This window comes from Paralichthys olivaceus, chromosome 11 (genome assembly GCF_024713975.1).
Source record: "Paralichthys olivaceus isolate ysfri-2021 chromosome 11, ASM2471397v2, whole genome shotgun sequence".
NCBI classification, from domain to species: Eukaryota; Metazoa; Chordata; class Actinopteri; order Pleuronectiformes; family Paralichthyidae; genus Paralichthys; species Paralichthys olivaceus.
This window is the reverse complement of record NC_091103.1, coordinates 20,640,659-20,662,752: the sequence shown is the minus strand read 5'-3', so window position 1 is coordinate 20,662,752 and position 22,094 is coordinate 20,640,659. Positions and strand designations below refer to the sequence as shown.

Genomic DNA, 22,094 nt, shown 5'->3' with positions numbered 1-22,094 from the left:
TCAGCTCTATTTCCCTATCCCCGCACAAAAAGCACAAGATGCTGTTCCATCATATTAAATGCAGCTTCATCTACAGTTGTCATTACATCATCATCATTAATTTTTCATCCAAGTTCACACTCACTCACAGGGAAAGCAGCCATTATATTGTTTTTTGACTAAATCAACATGCAATCTAAATTGTATGTGAACATGTAACAGCACCTTGAATGTTTATGTGCCAAATGATGCTGAGGTTGATACAGAAGGAGATACAAGAGGTGACAAATTAACCATAAGTGTAACATTTATGTCAAATATTCCTTCTTATATGTGATTTATTTAATTTAACATCATTAACAAATACATTCTCTGGTTGCTATGATGATACATTTTAAGACTTGTCTTGCAAACCAGCACAAATGAAAAGATTGAAAGATATACTATTTCACAGCTTTTTCAGAGCCTGGTTACAGTCCAAACTAAAACTTAGGGTTTCTGTGTCATTAATTTTGGATTTACAAAAGTAACATATGTATAATGACCATCAAATAATTTCCTCTATGTCGCTTTGCATATCATAACTACGACTGGGTTCCATGGGTAAACGTGCAATATCTTCAAATACAGGCACATAGCTGCTATAAGGTAGATGCATGTTAAAAATAGTTTCCCAGTGCTTAAACATACTGGAGGGAGTGTTGTCATCTTCATGCTGACCTGCAGCAGAGAGTTTAAATGACTTGCTCACAGGGAAAGGTTGTCTGCAGCTATGTGTTGAGAGGTTTGATTGTTGGTGTCCATATTTCCTGGTGCTGATGACAGAAACTTGTCCATGCTCCGACTCTGATAAGGTGGACGTGCTGTCTGTGTCACTGTCGGATGAGACATCCATCATCGGGGTGCAACTCAGGAGTACCTGATTAGACAGTGTCTGCTCGGGAGGAGCATTCAATTTACTTATTTCTTCAAAAGTGAGGCACTGCACAGGTTCTGGAAGCTCGGGTTGTGGGATCCTCTTCATGTAACAAGGAGGTGAATGCTGTGTCTGCACTGCATCAATCATAGGTAATAACAGTTTGTTTAGTGTGTCCATGTTTCGAGGTTTCTTTGGACTTTGTTGCCTCTCCTCACCAGAGACTTCTTTCTTAAATCCTGCAGACAGCATCTTCAAATCGCCACACCGTCTAGGATCAGTGTTCACACACTTTGTGCCGTACAGATGCTTGTGCCAGCTGAGTCTGAGTGAGGCAGTATCCGAGTGAAACGCACTAGAGATGCTGCTGATTTCATAATACTCCAGCTCACTGACTGGCTCTGGCTGCGCACTTGATGGACAGGCATCACAGTACAACTCCGAACTCTGCTGATCAGCCCTCACTGAGTCATTCTGTCCCTCTCTTTCTGCAGATGCAGCATTTGTGAGTGGACGGTTGTCATCAAAACAAAAAGCAGCATTTTCTGTCCCTGGCTCTGTCTTCTGCTCCAAGCTCTCACTCAGACACTTTGCATTGTTCCGCCTCACTTTACGAAGAACAACAAACATTCCTAGAAAAACCAGGATGGAGATTAGGGGAAGAATCACAGCAATGAGCCACAGATGCCCGCTGCCAGCCCCAGAGCACTGATCCTGGCTGTCTTTAGCAGAGATGCAGATATCACAGGCGTGGCCGGACACATTATGTAAACAGATGCAGGAGCTGTTCTGCACGGTCGGTCCACACCTCCACCGGTTCTGGCACTGTCCAGAGAGACAAACCCTCCTTGCAGCGTCCTCCTCAGAGCAGGGCGAGGGGAGGCAGACACCAGGGGAGATGCAGCTGGACTGCATGAGAGTCCAGCTCAGCCAAATGTCCGCCATCGCACTGCTTCCGCTGACAGGCAGAGTGTGACCGCTCACATTAAGATACTGCACACATCCAGTGAACCCTGCCAAAAAAAGTAAGGAAGTTCATTACAGCCTTAAAGGGAAAGGACTGAATACACCACAAACTCTGTTCCCATACAAATAAGAGATAACATTACCTGAGAAATAAATACATTTCTCCATGGAAAAAGTCAAAAAAAGTCAGGTGACATATTGTAGCATCAGAAAAGATGCAACAAGAAACTTTTTATTTTGCCTCTTCCTAAGAATATTTACATTTAAATAATTAATGATGAAACTTTGTCTTATAAAACTACAAAGATGCTCATTTCTTACCATTTCTTTAGCCTGACACATGCTCTGTAAGATGACTGTTGTTTGACAGTGTTTGTACAGAAGTCGTGTCCAAGATTAATTCATTATCAGTGGACAGATTATTTCTATCATTTCTACTTTTGTTATCACAAATATTATGATGTGTTATGACCCCTGTTCACACTTTACACTTTACAAAAAATTACAATAGCCACAGTAAACATCACCTGACTGCTGGAGCTTTGAATCAAGCGTCAGAGGAGCACCGAGAACAATCTTTTCCACATGAACAGGAGTGAGATCCACACTTTGGTCAGTGATGTTCCCGACTGGTTTTCCATCCAGAGCGAGAAAGAGGATCTGTCCTTTGCCGAACAAGGATACGACATGCCAGACCCCGTCAGCCACCGGAGAGTCCAGGGTGAAATCTGACTGGTGTCCTGACACTGCGTCTTCAGAGAGGAACACAAGCCTCCCGTCTTTAATCTGAATGAGAGAGAAAACAAACATACGTTGTTCCAAGAATAAGACGAGTATACATCTAAATGTCTTTCATACCAACCTTCAGCATGATATAGCCCGTCTGTCCCATAACAGATATTAACACTCCGTTGTTTCTGGTCTTAAACTTGATGTTAATCCCTGTTTGGTTTTGGTCGTTTCCCTCTTTCTTATCATCCAGCAACTGTTTCAGCAGGAAGTCTCTCTTGAATTTCTCCTTGATCACATATTCTATGTAGTCATTCCCAGTGAATCGCAATACAACTTCCTCTGATGATTCTGTTTATTCAGGGGGAAAAAATCTTTTACTCAAAAACAAAACAAAAGTCATTATTATGCAAAAGGCATTTCATTTGTTTAGATTCTCATCCAACATGCAAAATGATCAGAGATGTGTATGATTAGTGTTTCATTATCTTTTTTTGTTTACCTTTGGCACATTTTCTTCCAATAAATGGGCTCTTGCACTCGCAAAGATAATCCGACCACAGATCATGACACACACCCCCATTTTTACATGGGTCACTTTGACATGGAGACACTGCTCGAGGACATCTTTATAAAAGAAATACGAGATGTTCAAAAATAAGAGATACACTGTATTTTCTGTACAAAGATGTCTGAATAATAAGGTACTTAAGAATGTTCATGTTTTAACTTACTTATCAAGAATGTTATACGTTGCGAGGGCCATTGCAGCTCTGAGCAGGATACCGTTAACATGAATGTTTCGAATACATCCAACAAAGTCGTGGGTTTTTATCTGAGCAGGAGGTAGCAGAATAAATTCAACAGTCCTCAGTCCTCCAAATGTGACATTACTGCCACCGACGTCTAATGTCCTGGTTACGTGTAAAGACACATAAAGGATGTTAACAAATATAATACAAGGCAAAAAACAGAACATGTGATTTATTGAGAAGTAGTTTCACTGTTACCTCTCTGAGCTACTGCCATCACTCTGTGAAAAACAAAATCCACTGTTGTCAACATCTGTGCAGTTGTCCACATGTAAAGAGCCCATCTGTTAAAAAACAAACGGCGTCATATCAGTCTTTGGATTCTTTTCTGTCACTTACAACTTAAAAACACGTTCTCGTTGACTTTGTGTTTAAGTGGCGTCGTGTTTTAAACTCACATTTCCAATCCTCCTGGCTGCGACACTGTGAAAATGTCCATCTGCCACTTGCTTGTTTGTGTGCAGTCTCACAGGCCCTGAGCCCAGGTCATAGGAGAGCTGTATGGTTCCGTCTATTATCTCCAGTGCAAAGAACTCCCTGCTGGAGGGTCCTCCAGGGTTGTAGAGGAGCAGGGAGTCGCTCTGCACTGTCGCAAACTCTAGAGAGATTAAATTAGTCCTGCGGTCTAATGGGGGAAACTCCATAAAGGACAGATCCTCAAAGCCATAGCTGTGCTCCTCACAGTGGACTCCACTGACTCCTAATATAGAGATGAAAACGTTAATGCTTTTTAATGTTTTCTGCTGTAGTTTGGTAGATTATATTTTATGGAATTAATTATTTACTTTCTTCCAGAGAGTTACATAAGAGGATTAAAACCACTCTCATCTTCAGTCAGTTAAATATATTAAATTATAGTTTGCTGTTTTACAAGGGGTCATGTGCCAGAGAATTTCTTGGCTTGATGTAGATGCTCCAAGCAGGTTCCAAGAAATAGTCTGGCACAGACTCATGTCTCCACCAAGGAGGTTGTGTTTACGACTGGTATCTTCTTATCTAAATGTCTGCAAGAGAGCAAAGGCATAATGTTCCCAAAATGTATGCATTTTTCTTACCAAAGGGACATTGACAAGAGAATCCTGTTTGTGAATTGATGCACTTGCCCTGAACGCAGGGGGTTGATCTACAGTGGTCTATGAACTGCTCGCATTTTTCTCCTGGAAAAAAGGCAAATAGATTTACACTTTTAAGAGATCCTGGCCTGAATGATGGTATTTTTTATTCTTTGAAATATTGCAGTGTCTACCTTCAAATCCAGGGGCACAGTGACAGTAATATCTATCGTCTTTGGGCAAACAGGTTCCTCCATTCTCGCACTTCAACTTCAGGCATTCATCTACATCAATGGAGCAGACAGAGCCAGAGAAGCCGCTCTGACAATGACAGTAGAAGCTTCCCGCTGTGTTCACACATGTGCCGTCATTCTGACAGAACTTCACCTCACATTCATCAATGTCGTCTTCACACAGCGTCCCTGTGAAGCCGGCTGGACAGGTGCAATTAAAAACCTCTTTCTGTGGTGACACAAAGATGACGCCCAGGCTCTCCAGGGCAGCCACGTCCTGGCTGATGTAAATGTTTTTCTTGCATGTGGCTCCGTTCTGACAGGGGCTGGTGAGACATGGATCGCTTGTGATGTGAGATATCATCACATCACTCTGAGACTCCAGTAATTTCCTGTGTCCAGCAGAGACTCCGCTCGCTACCTCTGTGCTAAGATATTCACCGTTGTAATTTTTGACCGCAGCCAACAGAAGGATTTCACTGCCAATGTGTTTGATTCCAAATACATGAGTCTTAGAGGCCTGCAGGTTAAACAGACTGTCCAGTGCTTTCACAAATCTCAGATACTTGTTGGACAGGAACTCTTCCATTGAGGATGATGAAACGTAAAATAAAATACAACTGTCTATAGAAGCATTTGTGAAACCTTTGTATTTCACATAGATGCTGTTGTTGACTGGGAAGTGAAGCTGGTCTGTGGCTTCGATTGTGATGTTAAATGTGGCCTCACCTTGAAAAGGAGACGACCACAGCTCACACGTGCCGTTAGGTATCATGAACATGTTCAGCGATCCGCTTTTTATTCCACAGATAAATGTGTCAGACTCATCCTGATCCTCAGGGTGGACATTACCGATCATGCCTCCTTGGAAAGAACTGCCAAAATATTTGACCTCGATGAAGATGTTCCTGGGCAGCGAAGGGTTATCGTTTTCATCCACAATCCTGATGTGGAACACGGTCGTGGACGACAGTGCAGGAATCCCCGCATCTCTGACAGCGAGCAGAACTTGATACACAGAGGTTTGTTCCCGATCAGTGGGCCTCGTGGTAAATAAAACTCCATCAGGAGTCAGTGAGAAGGCACCAGAAGGGTTTACCAGCCAGTAAGTAAAAGGTCCCTGGTTTGGTGGCAAATCAGTATCAGACGCATTTAATCTGGCTACGATGGTGCCACCAGGCTGATTTTCCTTCACCCGAGCCTCAGTTATTGTGAGTTCGGGAGAGCTGTCGTTAGCGTCACCAACGGTCACAATGACATTACTGGTTCCAGTGGCTGGTGGAGAGCCATTATCAGTGGCTGTAACAGTCAGGTTATAAACCGCCCACAGTTCTCTGTCAAGTGGAGAATTTACTGAAACCACACCACTGAGGGGATCAACAACAAAAGAGAAGTTTGTGTTTCCACTTTCGATGCTGAAGAAAAAATGGCTCCAGTCCAAGATGGAGTCCTGATCCAAGGCACTCAGAGTCATCACAGACGTCCCGACCGGGCTGTCCTCTGTCACATTAGCCAGATAACGTGCAGAGGTGAACACCGGTGCATCGTTTGTGTCGATCACTCTGATGTGGACCAAGGTTTCGTCTATATCCATGCCTGTAATGACACCAGCGTTTTTCGCCAGAACTTTTACAACTATTTGACTGTTGCCTTGTTTCCTCAAACTGCTGGTTGTGTAAATTTCTCCAGAGAGTTTGTGAATTTTAAAGCCCATATTTTTTTTTTGCCCAAACATTAAGTAAAACACCTGACCTGCAGAGCCTTGGTCATCATCTGTGGCTGTTACTTTTCCTATCACAGTTCCCACAGGCACATTTTTAAATACTGAAAAGTTAAACTCTTTTTTTGTGAACGTGGGTGTGAACTCGTTTATGTCCAAGATTTGAATGACAACATGAGCCAAAGTAAATAAAGTGAGACCAACAATGTTTGAGGCTTTGATCGTCACATCAAAGATCTGCTCTCGCTCGTAATCAAACACATCCAAAGTGGTGATTGTGCCATTCTTTGAGTCAATAGCAAATTTATCCACGTGACCAGCAATAAGAGAGTAAGATATACGTGCATTTGGACCTGAATCAGCATCAGTGGCCTTTGTATGTATGACATTTGTTCCAATTTCAGAGTTCTCAGTCACTGAAGTGAGATACTCAGAGGAGAAAAAGACTGGGGGATTGTCATTCACGTCTATAACCACAACTGTAACATTCAGCCATCCTGTTTTTGTGTCCCAGCCTCCATCCATGGCTTTGATGTGGAGATGATGAACAACTTCCTTTTCAAAGTCTAGCTCTCTGATGAGTGTTAGCAGCCCAGAGGTTTCTCCGACAGAGAATGGTAACAGTAGACTTTCTGGTTGAACACAGTACACAATGGCAGCATTGACACCATCATCCCTATCTTCTGCTTGAACTCTTCCAATTACCGATCCTACCGGCAAGTCCTCTGGAACGGAGTAAGTAACCTCTGGCTCTGGAAAGCTCGGAGAATATTGATTCCTCCCAGTGATTTCAAAAGTGATTTCAGTCTGCGACGATAAAGACGGTGTGCCCTGGTCTTCTGCCACAACTATTAAAGTGAGAAACAAATGAATGCTCTCTGTCAAACTTCTCTTTAACTTCACTTTCCCACTGTCCACTTGGATCCAGAAGAAATCAGATGCATTACCTCCATTCAAAGCATACAGAATATTAGCACTGCTATTACTGACATCCACATCTATTGCTGTGAACTGGACCATCTCAGTTCCGACAGCCATGTGGTATGGGATCGCAACCAGAGGCTGATGCATCAGAAATAACGGTGGGTGGTGGTTATAAGGCTCTAATCTTACGGTGACAGTTGCGTTACTTTGCAGGGGATTGCTGCCGCAATCAACAGCCGTCACTGTAAATTGGCGGACTTCAAAAGCAAGTAAACTGGTAGATTTCTGTAACACCAATGGCTGCTTTGTATAGATTTCACCAGAGGTAGCGTTAACCCAGAACTCCTCGTTTGGAGGTTCAATGACATATAAAATGTCACTATTTTCCCTGATATCTGCATCTGTGGCAAGAACCTGCATAACAAACACCTCTTTATCTTTTGTTTCTGTGAGGACAGCCTTGTAAAAAGGATCAGTAAATACTGGTCTATTATCGTTAATGTCTGTAACAACTATAGTGACATCTGTGCTAATGCTCCACGCAGAATCATTGGCATTAACCTTCAGGACATAATAATCCTGCATCTCCCTGTCCAGGAGTCTCTCAACTGTGATGCAGCCAGTGGTAAATTCAATACGGAATGGCAGATCTTCCATTTGATCACTTATGGAGTAATTAATAACTGCATTGGGGCTGGTGTCATCATCAGCAGAGGTGATCTGTATGATTGTGTGTCCAATAGGGGCATCCTCGGGTACCTGCGTGAGGAAAACACGTGAAAAACGAGGAGTGTTGTCATTTCTGTCTAAAACAATGATGACAACAGTTGCTCTGTCTTTGTGAAGAGGATTTTCCAGCTCGGAAGCTTCAACTGTCAAACTAAATTCAGGGATTGTTTCTCTGTCCAAACTTGCAGTGGTGCTCAAAAAACCACTTTCAGGCTCGATTGCGAAAAAATCATCACTGTTTCCCTCGGTTATGTTGTACCGCACCGTGCCGTAACCATCAGAGTCTGCGTCGATGGCCAGAATGTCACAAACCCAGGATGGCGGGGAATTCTCGAAAATCTCACACCTGTACTCTGCTTGAGTGAACTGTGGGAAGTTGTCATTGACGTCGCTAATGTTTACGTGAATCTCTGCAAATGATGAGAAAGGAGGGGAGCCAGAATCTCTGGCTTCTACCAACAAAGTAAACTCCTTTTTGTTCTCATAATCCAGAGGATTCTCCACCGTCAGTGCTCCAGTTAGTTGCTCCACATGAAACACCTCTTCAAAGTTTCCAGACGCCAGATGAAAAGAGACGGGCTCCGCTCTGACGCTCACAGCAGAGAGCAATGCCACTAACGTTCCCACTGGCTCGTCTTCAGAGAGGGAATAGCTCAGAACATCCACATTCATCTCCGGAAAGTCAGAGATGTTTTGAAACCTGATACTCACGGTTGCAGTGTCAAATTTAGGATTTTCTCCAGTATCTTCCACGTGTATGTTGACAATAACATCTTCTGTTCTCCGGAGAGCACTTGAAGTGAACATGGTGCCACTGTGTGGATCAATGGAAAACAGATCTGAACTCGGTCCATATAATGAATAATGTAGTTCTGCGTTCATCTCAGTATCTTCATCTGTTGCTTTCACTGCACAAACAATCGAGCCTGCAAGATAAAACACACATCAACCCTCAGTCTTGAAATTTATAACTAAGTGGATGTGTTATCTCTCACCTGGAGCCATTTCGGTGGGTACGTGAGCCACATAGGGGCTGTTCACAAACTTAGGCCAGTGGTCGTTGATGTCTCCAACGAGCACAGTGACGAGCACTGAGCTGGACAGAGGCTGAGTGGGATGTTTATCACTGCTAATCACTGTCAACCTGTAAATGGCGACTGTCTCTCTGTCCAGGACATCGGTCGTAAGCAGCTCTCCAGATGTTTCCTCAATGGCAAAAGGTACATCGGGGTTATCCATGAAATACCTGAAGGAAAATAAAATGAAATCTCTTTTTGTATTGCACTAAAATATAATAAAATGCAAATAATACAGCAACCTACAGTTACTGTGCAAAAGAAACATGGCATAACCAAAGATATAAACCCCATGACCACAGCAAAAAAACTAAATAAATACTAATTATTGCCAGATTTAAATTTGAAGTATTTTGTTTTACCTTATTTCCCCATTGACTCCCTCATCAATGTCAGATGCCATTATCATGGCAAACACTGTCCCTGGGGGACTGTCCTCATACACTATGGTGTTGTACACTTCCTCAGTAAACTCTGGGTGGTTGTCGTTGACGTCATCCACTATGATGTGTACGGTGAGAGTACCTGTTAGAGGCGGCAATCCTTCAAATGCCAAGGTGATATTTATTATTGAAATGACTAATCAGACAGAAGATAATAATCTGTGTTCAAAATTTGTTTAAATCTTAAATTTTACTTAAATTACCTGAATCAACAGCAACAGTGGTGATGATATACATTGATTCTCTCTCTCTGTCCAGGCTGTGTAGAATTTGAAAAGTGCCATTGAGAGTGAGGGAGAACAAACCATCACTGTTTCCACTCTGTAAGAAATAAGTGAGCTGACTGTTGACCCCTAAATCTTCATCCAAAGCCGAAAGCTGCTCAAAAACACACACAAACGTTAGTTATTAACACGAAAACATTTACAATATTCACTTGAGTCTCAGTTGAAACCTATGAGCACCTCATGTTGGAGCTGAGCGGGGTCGTCTTCATTCTCCCCGACATGTAGGACCAGTGTTTCTGGAGAAAACCAGGGTACAAAGTCATTGATGTCCAACACTGTGACACTGAGAGCAGCAGTGGCAGATCTGGGTATGTTACCCTGATCTACAGCTGTTATGATTAAGTAGTAGTTAGAGTCCCTCTCTCTGTCCAGTTTATCCATGACTGTCACGGTACCTCGGACCGCATCCACCACAAACGGACTCGCCTGTGTCAGTGTGTACCGCACTTGTCCGTTTGGGCCGATGTCTTCATCGTGAGCCTGAACCTGAAACAAGCTCGTTCCTCTGGGGATGTCTTCTCTCACTGTCAGACTGTACGAGCTTTGTGAGAACTCAGGGTCGTTGTCGTTTGCGTCGTCAACGTGCACCGTGAGATTCATAGTGGTTGCCATGCTGGGCGAGCCTCTGTCAGCAGCTGTTATAGTAATGGTCAGAGTATCTTCCTGTTCTCTATCTAATGTCTCCTCCAGGGAGATTTCCCCACTGGTGGTATTGATGCTAAACATTCCACTGGAGGTGCTGTTTAAATAATATAAAACTTCCCCATTGGATCCAGCATCTCCATCCTCAGCGTGTACAGTCATCACCACAGAGTGAAGTGCAGCGTCCTCTGGTATAAGGACACTTTTGCCGGACACAAACAGAGGAGCGTTGTCATTGACATCAAGAACCACCACGAGAACGTGTGCCGTGCTGGTGAGCTGCAGAGACTCGGGCTCGGCACTGTCACTCGCAGTCACGGTCAGATTGTAGGAGGATTGTCTCTCTCTGTCCAACTCTTTGTTCAGGCATAAACTTCCAGCTGAGTTCGTGAAGAACATTGTCTCTTCATCTCCATCCAGTACCTTCAGTTTCAACTTTCCAATGTCACCTGGCAGAGAGGAAAAGATCACAGAGGACCATAAAGGTTCAGTGTGTAAGATTTAGGTGAAAGCGATCTGTTGGGACAAATTGAATATAAAATAATCCTCATGATGTTTTCACTAGTGTGTTTCATGAAAACTGTATCGTTGTTTTCTTTACCCTAGAACAGGCCCTTTATATTCAGATACTTTATATTTACATCAAGCGGGTCCTCTCTACAGAGGCCGCCATGTTTTTAACAGTAGTCCAGACTGGACAAACTAAACACCTTTTGAGTTGTTATGACAACTGAAGTCCACGACAGATTCTCTTACATGTTTGGAAAGGGAGATTGAGGTGAGGGGTATTCCAGCTGCAACATGCAATTTCACCACTAGATATAACTAAATTCTACACATTGTACTTTTAATACAAATTGGCTTAATGTGTTATATGAATAATCAAACAAAGAACTAAATGTTGCACATCATACTTGATACGGTTGTAGTAAGACCCTTCTCCTGTTAAGTGCACATGCAGCAAAAATTAGACATGTACACTATGCTTCTAACTGAATCACCAGGGTCTCAACTTCCATCGCTATGCTGACGACTCACAAGGTTCACTCAGCACCAAAATATCCACTCTACTCTACAGTATCTTGTCAACTGCCTGCATGAAATAAAAACCTGTCATTTTAAACCTACTGAATACACTCATTACTCAGGAGGACACATTGAACGTACAGAATGACTTTAGAGGTTGATTCAATTAACTGTGCAATTTTTGTGAAATTACATCACTTTTCTTTAAGGAAACATTGCTATCACACATGCCTATCTTTTCCTGGTAGGTTTTGCTGAACTGTGAAATGTGGATCTGATTCCCATTACTTGCATTTGATCCCTCTCTGGAGGATATGGAAACAAATATGCCAACTTCCCTACTTCCTCAAGTTCTTCATATATTATGGGGAATTCTCTCAGCACACTAAAACACACAGATGCTTGATGTGCAAGATGCAAAGTCAGTTTTATGGTCATGTCCTGTGTTTTTTTTTTTTTTCAAATTTGTAAAAACTGAATATTTAAAAACCTGCTAACTAAAGACAGCTGCTTCACATCCCACAACTCTTCCGGGGCCCTTACCATCATCTTTATCCGACACATTCAAGGACAGGAAGCATTCTCCGAACCGTGTGCCTTCCTGCAGTGACGCAGAAAAGGCATCCTGGCTGAAAACAGGGGGGTTGTCGTTCACGTTCAACACATTGAAGTACACCCTGACACTGGATACCTGTGAATCCCCCTGCTGCACCACCACGGTGAGAATGTAAAGGCACTCTGCCTCGAAATCCAGGCTGCGGGATAATAGGAACTCCCCTGAGAGGGGGCTGAGGAGGAACAGGTTCTCTCCGTCATCCTCCTGCACTGAATATGTGATAGGCGTGAGACTCCCAAACAGTGTTTCCAACTTTCCCACCACTGTTCCTGTCAACACATTGAATAAGGCACAATTACTGGGTTAAACATGTGGAAACATACACGCGCAGACTTTCACAACAGTAAACATGAAGATAGGGCTTATCTTAAACAACAAGTCAAATAACAATATTTCAAAAGCTGTAATTCAATACTCAAAATTAAATATTGTCATTAACATTGTGTCTAATTTACATGAGGAAGGCCTCTCTACACAAGAGACTGACCTGGTAACGTGTCTTCTTTCACTTCAAATGAATAAACACCTCTGGAGGAAGCCATCTGTGTTCTCCATCTGTTTTGAGAGTGTGAGCTGACTGTCTCTTGCTGGGGTACAACATCAACAGATGAGAAGGGAAACATATGCTGCCCTAAGACGAAATTTGCTAACTGCATCTCACTGCTCATGTTCACTGAGTTTCCAGATAAGGGTCCATGAGTGGATGCAATACTAACCACCTAAAAGACAAGAAACAAGTAAGAAATGACTGCGAGTGAAAAAAAACCTCTTTTTAAGCATCTAAATGCACTCGAACCTCACAAATGACATTAAATTAGACAGGAATTGATTTAAATCAAATTACTGCTGTAATGTAAGAAACAACAGACCAACTTACCAAAAACTGAAACGTTAAAATTAAATGTTTTCTCTGTTGCCCAGTAGATTCCATCATGAGGTTTACTTCCAAAGTCCTTTGGTCACAATCACGCAAGAGAGAAAAAAGATCCTGGGCACAGACAAAACAGACATGGCATTGAGGAGCAAAGTCCTGGAAACTGCACAGCATTACTTCCACGGAAGAGCAACAAATGGAAAACTATAAAAGCTGTATCCATAGTGACAGCTTTATAAGTGACTCAGCCTCTTTAGCTCGAAATCCTGACTGACACGCCCCTTTGACATCACTCCATGGAAATCCTGCACAAAAGAAAGGTCCTTAAAAGAGCAAAATGCACCAGATTCAAAGTTGTTCTTATATCTATTATATGCCCCATAGTCAATCAATTGATCATCTCAATCAAACACGCCCTTGTTTTCTTTATAAAATCAGCCCAATTTCTATAGGAGGTAACAAAAGAGCATAATAAAACTGACATTGCTTTTGCTGAATCAATTTGTTTTATATTCTCTTCATGGATTTTGCCACTAGAGGCTCCTCTTTGTCGAGATGAAATGAACTGTTTGAGCAGTCGCCTGCAGTCAGGTAGACGACAGGGAGTCTTTCTCACTGCGTGTCAGACGGGGGAATCATTCAGAGACTGCGAGGCATTTGTTCAATGCGTGACGGGACAGGAAAGAAACTGCAGCCCTGAATCACAGGTCTCAAAAGAGCTGACATGACACAGAGTGTTGAAACTGAATTGACACAGACATGGACACGACATAAATCAAACCTCATATGACACATGACTAGCATTGCAAATGTATTCTTATAGGTTTATCTTTGTTATACACAATATATTTATTAAGTATAGTATATGGTAACTGCTACCACCATTGTTAAAGTTGTAATCCTAATGTTAAGGTAGGGGAGGAAAGCTTGAGGTGAGTCCCACAGTGACCAACACTACTGAGCGGAGCACAGTTCTTTGTGTTGCAAAGGGCAAAGCTGCTGAGAGCAGGCTGATAAACGGACATTTAAAACCCCTTTAAGTGACCGTGAGGCCTCTGTGACTGGGAGACTGTGAGTCTCCAGTTACAGGCAAAGGGAAATATATCCGATCTCTGCCTGCACTCACACAAAAAAAGACTTTTCCATCGACACTGTGGTCAAATAAGTGCACAACACAGAAGTTTGTGTCTCTGATGTCAGTGTAACTCAGCCAAAAGCTATTCATATTTGTCATGCTCATAAAGTGTGTGTTACATCCCTTTAATATACTGTGTTGCGCCCAACACCCTCAGTTGGTTTAATACAAACTACAATGTAGAGCTTTAATGTACTTGAGGGGAATTTCACCAATAATCAGGCAGGTAAATGATCATTCAAACACATTTACATTCAGTATAGAGGCAGACAGGGTTCCTGGGTCCCTGATGTAAAAGACTTTGTTTTGCTGTGTGATTTAAACAGAAGACAGAGTTCACTTCATGATTTTCTTCTCAGCATAAGACGATTTAAGGGCCACAGATTTTCCATTTTTTTTATTGAAATGTGAAATTCAATTCACACACACTTCTTCAAGTTAAAAGATAAGAAACTTGAGCTGAGTTTTTAGGGTTAGAGGTTAGAGTTGCCTGTTATGTTCATGTGGCTGATTTAATTTTTAATGGAACAGAGAACAATGTTTTTTAACATTTACAACTAAAAGTTATGTTCATGCCTCCACTGTATCATTGTTTTGCATTGGATATCTTGTCAGTCACTGTGGATTCTGCTCAGTAACTAAGTAGCTTTGGTTTAACTTTTAAGAATTGACTTTGTCACAGCGCCACCTTCTGGTGAACCAGGAAGCACTGCTGCTGTTCAAGGTTATTTGGGTAAGAAGAAAAAGCTGTTCAAGGTTAACAAGAGACAATAAACTTGGTACCTTCTTGGTTACCAATCCTTACACTTTACGAGCCCCAGCCCTTTATTTTGTATTATAATATGCATGTTTTTCTTTTTACTTGTTTATGAAGATATGCAAGTAATTCATTGTCACTCTGTATTTCCAATATTTTCTAAAATTATTGTATTAATCCGAGTCATTTTCTAAATTACAAATCATTGTCAGTACTAATGTGTGTACTTGACAAAAAACATCACAGCAAACTTCTTTAAAAAACAACCTTTATTGAAGACATTCTTGAATGTCGACAGCTGCATTTGATATTAGAGTGGTATTCAAAGAACAATAAAAAGACATTGGGACAGCACATACATTTTTTTTTTCCAAAATAAAATAAAAATACACTACCAACCCAGAAATCTTATTTTTGAGTTGTAACACCTATAGACTAGTTACTTTCTTACCGATTTGTAGTCCTTCTAAATTGTAACAGGGATAAAGAACTACCACTAGAAAATCTCCAACTTAAGATATGTAGTGTTAACTTTACAAAAAAAAAAGGAGCATAACACTGTACATCTTAAAAACATTAAATATACACATGTTCGCGTTCAATCTGACTTTCTGTTTCAAGATGGTGAATTGAGTATATTAGGGTTATATGGCATAAACAAAACTCCAGGTCCCATCCCTTTACGATTTACTCGTCATCGTCATCATCATCTTCGTCGTCATCGTCTCCCTCCTCTTCATCGTCCTCATCATCATCATCAGCTGCTGCTGCAGCTGCTGCAGTTTCCACTTTACCCTTTGTGCGGTAAGCAATGATATCCTGTGGAAAAGCAAGTCATCGTTATTTAAAAGAAGCCTGATTCACTGAACAGTTATAAGTGTTTATTGAATTAAAAAAAAACAGGTCTCGCTTCAATGACATGGTAATTTACCTTGTCGTACTTCTCCTTCAGCTTGGCAGCCTTCTTCTCATACGGCTGCTTGTTCTCGGGAGAGGAGCCATTCCACATTTCTCCCAGCCTCTTTGCCGTGTCCCCGATGGTGAGTCCAGGAGTGTCAATTTTGACCTTGGGGCGGAAGTCTGCACAGAACAGGAAAAATGCAGACCTGTGGGAAGAGAAACGTGTCAGCGTTTTAACTTAGAACGTATTATCAGAAAGAAAAAAAAGACATTGTTATGATAGTTGAGATCATGCCACATACGGTGGTCTCTTGGGGGCATTGGGGTCCTTGAATCGCTTCTTCTTCTGGCCCTTGGGAGGGATATAACTTGTCATTTCCCTCTCGTAGCGCACCTTGTCTAGTTTGGCCATATCTTCAAACTTGCCCTTCTCCTTCTGTGACATCGTCTATGAGAAAAAACACAAGCAACCATAAACAATCAGATGATTTAAACAGATTAAAGAGAAAAAAATGTAATTTAATTTTTTGTTGTTGAAATAAGACATTAAATGTGATTTATTTTACCTTCCATCTCTCAGAGCATTTCTTGGAGAACTCTGAGAAGTTGACACTGGCACCGGGATGCTTCTTCTTGTGCTCCTCTCGGCAGGTTTGCACAAAGTAAGCATAAGAGGACATTTTGCCCCTCGGCTTCTTTGGATCCTTTCCCATCTTTCCACACTAAACAGACAGAGAGAGAATGAAGTAATAAATGATTAAAATAATATATTGTGTTCAAGTCCAGACATGCGTGGGCAGTGGGAGTATCCAAATATCCCTGCAGCTATCTGTGCCTCCTGCTTTGTCAGTTCCATCCATTGTTTGAATTGAGGGGGTGGGGGGTGTCTAGGGTGACTGATGATCCATTGTATGAAGAGGCCGACACGATGCTTCTTTAAATACGAACACTCTGCTACTCGTTGGTCTACGTGTTTCCCTGCCAGCATCGATCCAAACACATGGCGCAGACTCCATGAAAAGCCGCACATGTCGTTTTATTATCGGTAGCTTCTCGTTAATATATCACGATGCTAACAGGCTCGGGGCTGCAGATGAATACATTAGCATTTGCTTTCATCGCCTTTGATTGTTCGCTAGCTGTTAGCCAGTATGGCCACCATGCCGCTTTGTGTCGTGCGCTAGCTAGCTGCAGGGAGCTAGCATGCTACGGAGCTCATTTTGATGAGACGATTATTAAAATGGCTGATTGCGCTGCTAACAATGGCTAACGGGCTTCTTGCGCACGCCCTCCGCATTTTCACATCCCGTTCTCCGAACCTCATATTAAACCTCGCAGGCCTTTTAAAGACACCGCCGACCACTGGGTGTAAAGATCCAGCGACTATCGCGATGGACAGTGAGGGAAAGATCCCCCATCTGCATCCACCTGGACCCGGGCTGCCTCCGCAGTTCTTCCCCTTCTTGCTAGCGTTAGCTTAAGAGCTAGCCACACGGCCGTAGCATCAGCCATTGTTGGGCTAACGGGAGTTAGCTGGGGACACAACACCAGTCTTGCGCGGGTAAATCAGCTCGATCACCGGGGGAAGTTGTCCCGTGTTTTTAGTTTAATTTAAGAACGCAGCTAAAGTACGCGTTATTGTAACCGCGAAGCTAAGTTGGCAAGACGGTGTTGATCGAGAGCTGGGGCTTCTTCAGCGTCTTCCCCAGCTCGGCCATGCTGAACTAAAACACTCGTGTACGGTGAAAACACAGTTCCGTGTCCCATCCCTTAAAACAAGCCTCGGTGTCTGTGTTCGCGGGTGAGATGCTGCGGTTCTTACCCCTGCAGCTCTGTACGAAGCCAGCGCTGCGTCTTAAACAATGGGCTGAGTAGCTCCTTCAATGTGCGGTCTTCAGGAGGGACGATGCCTGTGTGTTTACCCGTGTGTCGGGCTCCGGCTCACGGATATTGGCTACCGCCAACTCGCTGGATCATCTCATTGGACGCGGACTCTCCGTCCTGCTGGTTGTTGGAAAACACGAGGGGGCGACGGCGCTAAACTTGAATAACAAACAGCCAGTGGCTGAATGTCAGTGAAGAGAGGCACGAAGGTCCAGAGAACGATGGGAAGTAAGTGCAGAGTGTGTGTTGGTGTGAATAAAACACATTCTCCACTGGAGATAATGTGATCGAGTGAAATCTGTCCATCGTGTGTCTTAAAAAACCTCAAGTGCATGAAGTGGAAATCTTCTAGCTGAGGTTTAAATTGCAGATTTCACTCACTGCAACATTCAGTTTGTTAGTGAACACTGTGACTTGCATGTTGTGTGATGAGATTTATTTGTTTTTAGAAAGTTACACTTGTAAGTAAAAGTTTTTCAAGCATTCAGTGTCATAAAATATAATTGCGAATCAGAATAGGGGTTCATTGACAACCAGGTTTACACATACACGGAATTAGCTGTGGTGCGTTTGTGCAAGTATAGATAAAAAAAATAGAAAAATAGAAAATAAGATTAAATATAAAAATTACCAGGGGAGGGATTGTGCAATATGTCTTACCAAAAAATAAAATATGTCTTATTTCTGATATTTAATCTTTTGTTATATTAATTATATGGGATTTCATTATACCTTTATGACCATATCTGAATTACATTTGATTATATTTGAATATATGTATTTCTGTATTCTGATACATTTGTAATTACTACAAGATTAAGACTAATTTTAAACAAATCTTAATCTTAATCTTGTAGTAATTACAAATGTATCAGACTACAGAAATACATATATTCAAATATAATCAAATATCATTATGGTCATAAAGGTAGAATGAAATCCCATGCACCCTTGTAGGTTATGGATGAATGTTGTGATGACAATGGAAAAGATGAAAATGTAGTTGTTACTCTCACAGCATTGAAAATGTACATTTTAAACGTTAACCCACAGCATCTCTTTTCCGTGTACCTGATACCTTGAAACTTTTATTAACCCTAACCCCTTTGTAATTCTCATATGCTTTATCAAAGTAATACCTTATACATTACAAAAGAGAAAAAACAAAAAAGTCACCTCTATTCATAGGCTTCACATTCACACCATCAATAATGCATTAATGTGTTGCGGAAAATGTAAAACTGTTTGTTGTGTTATTGAAATTTGCCCTCAGGCATGAAGGAACTGACAGGGTGCATACAATGATGATCCAATGTTTTTAATTTTAAAAGAAAAATCTAATCTTAGCTTTCAAATATAGACAGATATATTATAAACGTGATATTACAAGTGTAATAATTCTCTTTGGAAAGTTGAAGGTTATGGCTTAAAATGTAATCACCCAAAGTACCTAAAAGTGTTACTCAAGAAGAGTACTTACCTAAATGCACTTAGTTTTTTCCACCATCCTTAACAGATGTAAATTCTGCATCTGTGACAATCTTACATTTTTAATGCAACACCTCCCCTGCTGAGCAGCTTGGGTGCATTCAAGTGTTGTAGGTCTCCATAACCACAGCGCCTAGAAAACATCCTGCTGGGATCCACTCTGCCTCTGTGTAGATTCAAACTAATACTTGAGAGGGAAACTTTTTAATACTTACAAGCTCAAATTTTACACCCACTGTGTCAAATTCACTTTTCAGAAAGCTTCCCGTGAAGTGAACTTTCATCTGGCAGTGGAGATGGAAAGGTTTTTATTACACTGGAACCAACTCTAACACAATGCAGTCGTCAATGGCAGCCAAAGGTAAAGTTAAACCAAGGATGTGTAATGACAGCAAGAAATGAGTTAATATAACCAGGAAGTAATATGCTAATTTCCATTATAATGTGCACTGAGACTGTGTTGGGAAGTTGGGATAATTCCACACATTATTTGGTCCTGAGTCATGTACTTTATGATCATTCCTGCAATTATGCTTTAATTTTCATACAGCATTGTAAATGTAATTATCAGAGTGTTACGTTTAATTTTTTTCTTTTCATAGAAATGCTATAAGGTATAAGTATTAACTTCCACTGTCCCGGTTCCAAAACCTTGTTTTTCTAGTTTAAGGTTGAGTTTGTCCAATCTTTGAAAATGTTTCTCAGATAAAATGTTTTGAAATTATTTAATGTAAAGTTCATATTGTGAAAAAAATAGAAATTTATAAATCAAAAATAAGACTTAAAGCATTATCTTTGCAGTTGAGATACAAACACAACAGTTCTCTAACAAACCACAATCAGAGAAAAGAAAACTATAAATTATTTAAATTTTTGCGTTGTTACACTATTATTATTATAGAAAACACAAAAAAATATAATAGCAGTAATTACTTATATGCTTGATTGATTTAGGTTTATTAAGTTGTACCTTGTATTCTGCTCCCACCTCCCAGCCTGTGAATCCAGCTCATGTTTTGCCATGTTGACATTCATTGAAACAGAGTCTTTGCAGCCTGACCCACAGTGACAGGTGTATGCTGCACATAAAGAATTCAGAGTTGTGATGTAACAGTGAATTCTTTTGTAGAGGTGGAACAGTGGTGGGATCCGTATGAGACGTGTCACAGGAGACAGTTTGTCTTCAGGCCAAACTCAGCTGCAGAGGTGCTTCTGTGAGTATAACGAGCCTCTAGGCTTCTGGTCAAGTTTAAATTTCTGTGTGTGTGTGTGTGTGTGTGTGTGTTTGTAATGATTTGTTGATGCATTGCTATAGGTGCCCGATGTCAACATCATTTATAGGGTCTACTTCACAGTCTGGACCATTTGGTTCAACTGTGTACCATAAGGAGTTTTGCTGGAAGGCAGCCTGTAAACCTGAATGCATTCACACAGGAACAGCCTCGGGACAGAGGAGAAACAACCCACATCCCAGTCAGGTTGGTATTTGGCTTTGCCTCAGTTTGATGTTTGCAGTTGTATGCCATGCTCGACCTCTCACAGTGTATCGTAACCTTCAAATCAAGCCATTTCCCTTCAGTCTTTCATGACGTGGAGGCTGCCTAGGGATGCTACACAAAACCCTGAGTATGTCCAGTTGCCTTGGAAATGTCCCCCATCTGAGGGGGAGATCCAGAAGGCCTTGACAGCACTGTACTGCTCCACATACAGATGTGACTTCACAAGTGAGCCTCAAGGTATAGAAGTCTGTTTATTCATAACGTGAAAGCACTTTAGAATAACCCAAGACATGCAAGCACAAATCAAACCATCACTGTAGTCACAATATTTCTCTCAACTGTTTATTTTCCGCTTGCTGTGACCTTATTTTTGACAGGATGTGATCACGTTAATAATGCAGAAGGACGACTTGTACCTCTGCACAGCAGGCGTCACGTACCTCGCATCCCTGACACAGAGATGAGGGACAATTATCGTCAGCCGAAGCCAAAACCTGAACTGATGGGCAACCGCTCTCACTACAGCTGCAACGCAGACCCGAGCAGGACCCGCTGCGGCATCGGTACCACAAATATTTAAACACTGATGATGCACATAAACGCGATTGTGATAATTTCTCTTATTTGATCTTCTGTGTGTTTCAGTTCCAACTGTTGTGCAACGGCATGTCCACACTCAGCAGAGAGGATCAGACCTGACGGCCTACGACCGGTTTTGTGGGAAGAGAGTCACGAATGTTGCATCTGTGGTAAAGTCTCTGTTTCCCCAGGAGCTGCAGTGCTTACACAGAACTTTACCTGCTGGAGGTCAGCGTCGCTTACGCCTCTGAGAATTTCAACAAGTTGCTTACAGAATTTGACAGGCATCTAACTTGTGATTTTCATCTCTTGATTTTGCAGAAAAGGAAGCTGTCAAAACCTTTATGAGTAAAGATGCTTATCCAAACAGTGGAGCGGAGGAAAATAAACTTCCAGCTGTTGTGCTTAAGTCCTGCTCACCTGAGCGGATATCAAGCTGGCCAGGACCTGTCTGAACCTAAATGCTCGAGTTTGTGAATCTGGGTTTTGTATTTTTGTGCAATTTATTATATTGTTGCAAAAATCTCAAAAAGGATAATATATATAATACAGAATCTCACAGAATTGATATGCTTATTTTTGAGTGCAACTTTGTCTAATCACACCATATTCTGCAATGTGACATTATGCAGTCTATCTGCAGTTTGAAAATATGACAGAATAAAACTTCTTGCATCAATGTAATAAATTCTATCTGCTTGAAATATCACCAGCGATACATTTGTTTGAGTCATTATTCTTCTGTTTTGCAGGGATATGAATTATGTGTGAATTAAAAATACAGCAGCAATAAAAGCATAAAAATACATTAATGTTCAATAAAACAAA

The 22,094-nt window shown here is 41.5% G+C and overlaps 3 protein-coding genes across 7 annotated transcripts; 1 reads left to right on the top strand and 2 right to left on the bottom strand.

The window, feature by feature from the left end:
* Nucleotides 1–277: 277 nt before the first annotated feature.
* On the bottom strand, nucleotides 278–13,243 carry LOC109630046 (protocadherin Fat 4). Of its 5 annotated transcripts, none has more exons than XM_069534496.1 (17): nucleotides 13,028–13,243; nucleotides 12,638–12,869; nucleotides 12,078–12,419; nucleotides 10,044–10,957; nucleotides 9,783–9,957; nucleotides 9,499–9,679; nucleotides 9,056–9,306; nucleotides 4,649–8,986; nucleotides 4,458–4,559; nucleotides 4,002–4,102; nucleotides 3,801–3,938; nucleotides 3,601–3,686; nucleotides 3,325–3,504; nucleotides 3,093–3,217; nucleotides 2,724–2,941; nucleotides 2,389–2,647; nucleotides 278–1,908 (listed from the first exon to the last, which is right to left on the bottom strand). In XM_069534496.1, the coding sequence occupies exons 1-17, from the start codon at nucleotides 13,196–13,198 to the stop codon at nucleotides 527–529; spliced, it is 9,195 nt and encodes a 3,064-aa protein (XP_069390597.1). In that variant the 5' UTR covers nucleotides 13,199–13,243; the 3' UTR covers nucleotides 278–526. The 5 variants fall into 5 exon arrangements, with proteins under 5 accessions (XP_069390597.1, XP_069390598.1, XP_069390595.1 ...); XM_069534497.1 differs by having other exon boundaries at nucleotides 3,801–4,102; nucleotides 12,078–12,135; nucleotides 12,226–12,419; XM_069534494.1 differs by having other exon boundaries at nucleotides 3,801–4,102.
* A 1,924-nt stretch (nucleotides 13,244–15,167) lies between these two features.
* On the bottom strand, nucleotides 15,168–17,781 carry hmgb1b (high mobility group box 1b). The gene is made up of 5 exons (XM_020088500.2): nucleotides 17,639–17,781; nucleotides 16,383–16,538; nucleotides 16,119–16,264; nucleotides 15,848–16,022; nucleotides 15,168–15,735 (listed from the first exon to the last, which is right to left on the bottom strand). Exons 2-5 carry the CDS (start codon nucleotides 16,527–16,529, stop codon nucleotides 15,604–15,606), a joined length of 600 nt encoding a protein of 199 aa, XP_019944059.1. The 5' UTR covers nucleotides 16,530–16,538; nucleotides 17,639–17,781; the 3' UTR covers nucleotides 15,168–15,603.
* Nucleotides 17,782–17,787: 6 nt separating this feature from the next.
* On the top strand, nucleotides 17,788–21,980 carry tex26 (testis expressed 26). Its single transcript, XM_020088499.2, has 8 exons — nucleotides 17,788–17,928; nucleotides 19,446–19,549; nucleotides 20,318–20,402; nucleotides 20,504–20,666; nucleotides 20,768–20,924; nucleotides 21,065–21,250; nucleotides 21,333–21,494; nucleotides 21,588–21,980. Exons 2-8 carry the CDS (start codon nucleotides 19,525–19,527, stop codon nucleotides 21,719–21,721), a joined length of 912 nt encoding a protein of 303 aa, XP_019944058.2. The 5' UTR covers nucleotides 17,788–17,928; nucleotides 19,446–19,524; the 3' UTR covers nucleotides 21,722–21,980.
* Nucleotides 21,981–22,094: the final 114 nt, after the last annotated feature.

Excerpts from the sequence above, each read along its gene's own strand:
- hmgb1b (XM_020088500.2), bottom strand. The coding sequence starts at position 16,529 with ATGGGAAAGGATCCAAAGAAGCCGAGGGGCAAAATGTCCTCTTATGCT. Across the intron at positions 16,023-16,118 it reads AATGCCCCCAAGAGACCACC|GTCTGCATTTTTCCTGTTCT; the intron begins GTATGTGGCATG and ends CTCTTCCCACAG. Across the intron at positions 15,736-15,847 it reads TGAAGGAGAAGTACGACAAG|GATATCATTGCTTACCGCAC; the intron begins GTAAATTACCAT and ends GCTTTTCCACAG.
- tex26 (XM_020088499.2), top strand. The coding sequence starts at position 19,525 with ATGCAGTCGTCAATGGCAGCCAAAG. Across the intron at positions 19,550-20,317 it reads GTCGTCAATGGCAGCCAAAG|AGGTGGAACAGTGGTGGGAT; the intron begins GTAAAGTTAAAC and ends ATTCTTTTGTAG. Across the intron at positions 20,925-21,064 it reads CTTCACAAGTGAGCCTCAAG|GATGTGATCACGTTAATAAT; the intron begins GTATAGAAGTCT and ends TATTTTTGACAG.
- LOC109630046 (XM_069534494.1), bottom strand. The coding sequence starts at position 13,198 with ATGCTGTGCAGTTTCCAGGACTTTGCTCCTCAATGCCATGTCTGTTTT. Across the intron at positions 9,958-10,043 it reads CCGCTCAGCTCCAACATGAG|CTTTCGGCTTTGGATGAAGA; the intron begins GTGCTCATAGGT and ends GTTTTTGAGCAG. Across the intron at positions 2,942-3,092 it reads TGGAAGAAAATGTGCCAAAG|AATCATCAGAGGAAGTTGTA; the intron begins GTAAACAAAAAA and ends CTGAATAAACAG.